The sequence below is a fragment of the Pocillopora damicornis genome, chromosome 10, assembly GCF_964200805.1.
Source record: "Pocillopora damicornis chromosome 10, jaPocDami1.2, whole genome shotgun sequence".
NCBI classification, from domain to species: Eukaryota; Metazoa; Cnidaria; class Anthozoa; order Scleractinia; family Pocilloporidae; genus Pocillopora; species Pocillopora damicornis.
The window spans coordinates 12,338,796-12,346,295 of NC_142679.1; the positions used below are offsets into that span (position 1 = coordinate 12,338,796).

Below are 7,500 nucleotides of genomic sequence, written 5' to 3' on the forward strand. Positions count from 1 at the left end.
TTCCGATCTGTAAACCACACCAAATAATGTGTTATATGAAGGGAACTTTACCTGGATCCATGCAGCTTCAAGGTTGTCGTTAATTAAATCCTTGCAGTGTGTTGCCTTAAGGTGCTCAGAGTAGTATAAAATACAACCTCCTCCTTTGCATTTAGGTCTATCTCAGCGAATGAATTTTAGCCCGTCAATGTGTAGATCTTGATCTCTGTCAGACGAATTTAAATGGGTCTCGGTGATAGCGAGAATATCAAATCCAAAAATTGTCTGTAGTACTCGCAGTTCTTCGACTTTGTTGCGTAGACTGCAGATATTTAGATGGGCTACCTTCAAGTCTTAAGGTGAGATATTAATTTCTCTGGCAATTTCAAGCAATTGATCACTGTTAGAGTCGGTTTGTGATGATTCGTTGTAAGGTGGATCCGTTCTCACTGTAGAGTTAAAAGATTCTTCAAGGGAGACACTGTTGCTGTACTGGAGAGTTTGTTTTCTGTCAGAATTGACAATGTGTCTGTTCTCTTCTGCAAAGGGAAACATTTTAAATATCATGGAGAAGCAGACACTGGCAAGAAGGAAGTCTGCCCAACAGATAACACAGTCATATTTGAAGCTTCACTTCTCAGCAGAAAGGTAATGCTGTTTGCAAGGAATGACAGTGATAATGAGCAGGAGGACGATTTGGGGGATGGTCAGTGCTTTATTCTCGTGGACTACATGCGCCGGGTGTTTCCTGTTACTGAAGGGACAGTTGTTGTTCCTTACTATCCTGTAGTCCATGACATGGTAGAGGTCAAAGGAAATGATGGGCAAGTCTGGAAAGCTTATGTACAGTCATTCAACCTAACCCGTTCAAGTGTTAATGCTAGATTTTTTGTAGAGGATGGTACACAACCTGGTAAATGGGTACCTGAAAGAAGCCCAGTGCAGGTCATTCACTTCAACAGTATCCTTGGAATTTCAAAAGGTTACTGGCAAGCAGCATATTCTTGTTGGATTGATGAAGAGGAGTAATAATCAGTTCCAATGTTTTTATCATGATGATAGTATTCAGAGATGTTGCCTTGATTAAGATTGATTGATTAAGTGTAAAACAACACCTTTCAAGGAAAGGAGTGCTGAAATTATGGATACTACCCAGAAATGTAACTATGAATATTTTTAATTGATTTGTTTTGAAAATTAAGGAGAAATTGAGCATACAGACAAATCACAACATAATTGTCTTCTTTTTAACTCGTGAATTGCGCGCATGCGCAAGAGCGAGTTATAGGTACGATGTGGGGAATAGCATTCGCTCGCTCGCTCGCTCGATTGGTCGATTCCTGTAAACTTTTTTTAGATTTTAGGCTTTTGAGTACATTTGATAGTTTTTGGCGAGCAATAAACAGACGAAATGGCGACCTTTGTTGCTAAGAATAGTGGTGGGGTGAAAAAGAAGCCAATGATAATCTTAAAAGAGTTTTTTTTTCGTTTTAGTTTCAACAAGCGGCGCCAGCGACTGGCAAGCATTCAAGGATTCACACTGAAATAACAACAACCTTCGGTTTTCATAAAATTGTAATTTACAATCCTTGAACTTGAAAACAATCCGAAGATTCATTGAAAATATCACTTACTGCGAAGCGCTCGGAGTTTACAGATGTTCAAAAGCTTTTTCTGTTATAGCGTGAGATTGAGGACAAAATTGATCATTACGTTTCGTCGCATGTGTTTTTCCTGTGTGAAGCAACAAAAGATGCCGGCGACTGACTAAATAACAAGTTAACACGAAAATCAAATAACACTTAGACAAACAATTTTAGCTACCGATTTTCAGTGAATTTTTAAAGAACAAATTTCTTGTAAGTTTCAAGACAATTTGAAGATTCAACATATATACAACGTACTAAAATGCGAAAATTACACACCAAAAAATTGATAAATAGGCCTGAAATGAAATTCTATCTTGTTATTGATTATACGTTGCCTAGCACGTGACGTAAATCTACCCAGGCGGAGATCTAAAATGACGGAAAGCACACTCCGACATCCGTCAGAAGGAGGTCATCTCGGGTAGATTTCCGATTACGAAATCCGAGCTCGCCCGATGTTGTCTTCGTGATGAAGGCCCTATTTAGCATATTAGACCCGCAAAACAGAGTAGAAACGAACACGTGCTTCGTTTTCGCTCATGACTTCGTATTAGCCTTAAGATATTTGCATTTTTTTTCCGTTGCTTACCTATATTACAGACACCAATAAATTTTTGCGATGCCTCCTTTTCACGGATGGCCGATTACAACTACAACATAGTAACACCTCCACGAAATCTATCAAAAGGAGGATGTTACAACACCAGAGGTCATCTCGGGTAGATATCTTATGACGAAATCCGAGCTCGCCTGATGTTTTCATGAAGGCCCTATTTCGCATTTTAGAGCCGCAAATTAGAGTAGAAAGGAACACTTACTTCGTTTTCGCTCATGACTTTGTATTAGCGTTAAGATATTTGCATTTTTTTCCGTTGCTAACCTATATGACAGATTCCACAAAATACATTTGACGCCTACTTTTCACGGATGGCCGATCACAACTACAACGTAATGACATCTTCACGAAATCTGTCAAAAGGAGATTTTAAAACACCGGAAATTTTCTGGATTTCTGATGAAATAAATTTAACGCAGTTACGATATATTGTTATTTCTAATATGGTAATTGATAAAAAAAATTGTACATTACCTCGATTGGACGGAGATTAAGTTTGAATATAATAAAGCAGGCGATATTACTTTTGTCGACAAGGATAATCCGTGATTTGTCTCACCTATTATATTTTCTCTATCTGCTTTGTGCCATGATCATCATTGAAAATATTCTACGATAATATTTTTTACAATATTTAGATGAGGATTTTCAATTCTAAACGCAAGAGCGTACTTAGGGAAAGATCTATAAGAAACAGTTTCTCATGAATACATTTGAAAAATTCTTTTAGCTGACTTCTACATAGATAAAAAATTACTACACATATATATTTCACTTCGACGATTATCTTAATAAACAATTAATGGGAAGTTCTGAGAATCAGTTTTTAATACTACATGTTAAATTAATGGTTATTTTTCTCTTCCTGCTTAAGGGCTCTTTCGCAGTTTGGACAACGCCAGTTTGCACTTGAATCTTCCAAAATAATTGTTGAAATGCATTTCCTGTGAAAAAACTCCTTGCAGCTACAAAATTTCACACAACGAGAAGGAGACTTCGAGTCTGACTCTTCCCTCGGCATTCTACACTCGCACATTACCGAGACCTCTTGAACAAAAAGTGGCCTCCTGTCTCGACACTCGGGTACTTTAGAGAGGGGAAAGAGGTCGAATGATCCACTCTCCAGGCTCTTTAAAAGATGTTGTCTTATCAGCTTCCTGTCAAATGTCAGATTAGAAGGATTGAGGCCATGTAGTAGCGAAACCAGAAAAGCAATAGCATAAACTCCACAGTCATCGGAATTGTTCTGGTGTTGCACATTTGGTACAATGACCTTAAAACTGGTTCCTTCGTCGTATATAATTGATGCAATCTGTTTCTGCACGAGGGCTGCAATTCTTCCCGAAAACAGGCTGTCGTACAGATAAACTACAGAAGGAGTGTAGCATCCTACAGTAGATACCAACACCCAATGATGGCTGCCAGTATTCAGGATTTATGAAAATTGGCCTTTTTGAACAGAAAAATTAAAAATAGGCCCCAAAGTTGTATTTTCCAATCCTCTTGCGTGAGGGAACTGTTCCCTCAGAACAGACTGAGTGGTCGGTGAGCCAGTCTCCAGTTGAAGTGGTGCTAATGTCCTGTTCCGAGAGATGGAATTTACCGGCCTTTGAGGCGCTTCTGTGAGAGGTCTTTACAAATTCTACTTCACCATCTTTTTTATTTTGCTGGGCCAGGTTTGTGTTCGTTGTCGCGTTTACTGTAAGGATGATGCATGTGTTTGCAGTGCTGGTCGTGCTGGAGGAGATGGTGTTTGCGTTTGCGGTGTTGGTGATGCATGTGGTCGTGTTTGGTGTGTAAGGGGTGCTTGCCTTTACAGTTTGATTGGCGTTTGAATTTTTTTATGGGTTTATGTTTATTTGAGCCTCAGCGCTTGAGTTGGCATTCTTGATGTGTGCGAGTTTCGGCTGTTTGGCAGGCTGGCGTTCTATATCGTTTAAGCTGACGTTATACCCCCTTTTCATGTTGTTTCCTCTTTCCCCTACACGTCCAGTGAAAGGATTTTTCTTCTGAGATACTGGCAGCCTTTTATAGTCTACTTTCTTTTTTTTCATCCTGCGCGAATTCTTTTTCATAGTAGACTTCAGGAGAGACCTCACCTTTCAGACAACTTTCTCTCAAACAATGAACTCACTTCTTGACAAGTTAATTTACGTGCCATCATAGAATTGGAAATTTTGTTCAGAAAGCGAAATTATCGATTGGAATACGGCCGAACGCTGAATACGAATTGAGTGAGCAAACAGATACTTTGATATCTCGCATGATGACAAATTTCCCGCCTTTGCTAGTTTGGACCATTCAATTGTCTGGGAGTCAATCGACCGTATCATTTATCTTTCCTCTCCATTTCCGGTGTTTTAAAATCCTCCTTTTGACAGATTTCGTGGAGGTGTTACTATGTTGTAGTTGTAATCGGTCATCCGTGAAAAGGAGGCATCGCAAAAATTTTGTGGAGTCTGTAATGAAGGTAAGCAACAAAAAAAAAAGCACTATCTTACGCCTAATACGAAGTCATGAGCGAAAACGAAGCACGTGTAGGGCCTTCATCACGAAGACAACATCGGGCGAGCTCGGATTTCGTAATCGGAAATCTACCCGAGATGACCTCCTTCTGATGGATGTCGGAGTGTGCTTTCCTAAAATGACGGTGGCAGGCTTGGCTTAGTTATATCACTCAAAACTCGTTCCCGTTTGTCTCATTTGATAAAGAGGGAATCGTTAATGTTTTCATTAAGACAGTATTGCCTTGACTTTCTAATATTTACAACGAAAGACAGTAAATTTCACTTTTCACCCACATTTACTTCCAACCTTTTCTTTTGAACCAGAAACAAAAATGATAGACGTTTAAAACACATTACACCATCCACCTTGTTAAATGTAATAGCATGATCATTTCAATTGTAATGCCTTCTTGTCCCAACGTTACTTTGTTTCTTTGCTACATTAGCGAACACTGAACTACTGCTCGTACTCTAGATGACAATCAACCACAAAATTCCCTAAACCAGATAACATTAAACATAATTTCAAAAATCATGTGTCAATTCACGAGTTTGCTCACAGAGCACTTTGATTTATTGAAGTTCTTGTAGTTAAACAAAAATATTTTACCATACACTTGTAAAGAACCTTCATTGTAGGTACGGAAATGTATTTTCCTTAATTGAATTGGACAAAAAAATGATGGGAAAAATGATAGTTATGATGGTTTATCACTCAAACAATCCGAGTTTGCTTCTGTGGTTTTTTATTGGATTATCACCTGCTAGAAGTGACATTCCAATAATTTACCATAAAAACCAACTTGGAGTTGTTTTGGTAAATGACTGGTTTATCAGTCAGTAAACAATCCAGACTGATTTAATGGTTTTTTATTGGACTATTGCCTATAAAACATAATTTTCCAATAAACTACCATCAAAATACCAAGTTGGATTGTTAAACAACTGATATAACAATGATCTTCCAAAAATCTCCTTTCTCCTAAAGAAATTATGAAATATTCCAATATTATTCCAATATTGGATAGTTTAATTCAGATGTTTTCCAATAATAATCCAACTTGGAATCTCTCAATTTTTTCCTGTGATATATGCAAAAGGTAACTGGACATTTTGCACAAAAGACTTTTCAGACAAGTCTTTTAGCACAAGTTTTGGATTGTTTGCACAATTCTTAGTGGTCATTTCCCACAATAATTATAAGTGAGAAACATCAATATAAAAGAATTACGGTTAACTCACCAACGCCAACTCGCCGACGTATAAAATCGAGTAGAGACGTCGGCGAGTTGGTCCTCAATCCAATACAACTTATTAGAAGTTAAACATACAGAAAAGTAAACGATATTTAGTAAAAAAAACGCTGGTGAATATTGGCGAACATCAAACAGAAGCTTAAACATTGGTGAACATTGGTGAACATCACCAATGACTGTAACAGCTTAGGACGCAAACGAGATACAGCACACTGTAAAGACTCATCATGACAATCGATCAGATTTTTTAAGAAAACTTGGCTCTCTAGATAAGATCTTTAGTAAAAAGCAATTCTTTTTATTTGCAACAAAGTTTATAAGGATCTCGAGGCGAATAAAGTAAAGTAAACATCACCAATGACTATATCCACTTCAGACGCGAACGAGTTATTGTGTAACAACAACACTTTAAAGACTCATCATGTCAATCGCTCAGATTTTTTCAAGAAAACTTTGCTTTCTAGACGAGATCTTGAGTAAAAAGCAATTCTTTTTATTTGCAACAAAGTTTTTAAGGATCTCATGCCAATCGGTCTTATTTATTTAGGTCAAGTCGCTTGGTAAAAAGTCAATGCACAAACAGTGTTGTTGTCGCACAATAGGGACTTTAAGGCAGGGGTCGCACTGTGGCCTTATTTTTCTTATGTCGTGTCATAAGTTGTCCCATAAATATGTCGCAACATTTACACCACGGGAGTCATGGAGGTCGCACATGCGCGACATAAATGATATTTGAAACCAGACTGTCAACTCTTTATATTTCACACGCGAAAAGAGCGCCAAATATAATTTTTAGACACCAGGCTGGTGCTAGTTTTATTAGCGACATTTCTTCATTCTCTGTTTAATTTGTTCAATGTACAAAACCTTATTGGTTTGCGCGCATTGTACAACATTCGCCAACGGCCAATGTTGGCCCTTGCTGCTTTAAACCGACGTCGACGGATGCAGAGAAGAAGAAATCGCCGATTTAGATTTCGGTGTTTACCACGGCCACGACAGTCATGGTTCGAGATCCATTATAATGATCACCGCATTCCTGATGACTTCTTTAAACAGCAGCTCCGAGTTCGAAGAGCAACTTTTAATCAGCTTTTGAACCTCCTAAGTCCACATGTCGCAAGACAAGATACATCTATGCAAAGCTGTATTCCAGCAGAAAAGATTTTGGCGATAGGTTTATACAGATTAGCACATGGGAATTCATATGTTTCCATTGCCCCCATTTTTAATATCAGGAAATCCACGGTCATTGAAGCAGTACAAGATGTCGTGAATGTTTTATACGATCTGTGAAATCGTTACATCAAGTTCCCTACTACAATCCCGGAGATGACTAAGTGCGTTGCTACTTTTGAGAGAACCAGATCCGAGTTACCAAACGTTGCAGGTGCTATAGATGGGACACATATCCCAATCATCGCGCCCAGAGAAGATGCAGTTGACTATTTTAGTCATTACCAGCAGCATGATATGATTGTTCAAGGGATTGT

The 7,500-nt window shown here is 38.3% G+C and overlaps 1 protein-coding gene and 1 pseudogene across 1 annotated transcript in view; both read left to right on the top strand.

The window, feature by feature from the left end:
• Positions 1–1,051, top strand: part of LOC149038964 (uncharacterized) — a 5,021-nt pseudogene extending 3,970 nt beyond the window's left edge.
• A 5,539-nt stretch (positions 1,052–6,590) lies between these two features.
• The window catches only part of LOC113683629 (uncharacterized), a 1,430-nt gene continuing 520 nt past the window's right edge, over positions 6,591–7,500 (top strand). Inside the window, exon 1 of the mRNA XM_089185734.1 lies at positions 6,591–7,500. This exon is cut by the window's right edge and continues 520 nt beyond it. Coding sequence (XP_089041860.1) covers positions 7,340–7,500 — 161 coding nt within the window. The 5' untranslated portion in view covers positions 6,591–7,339.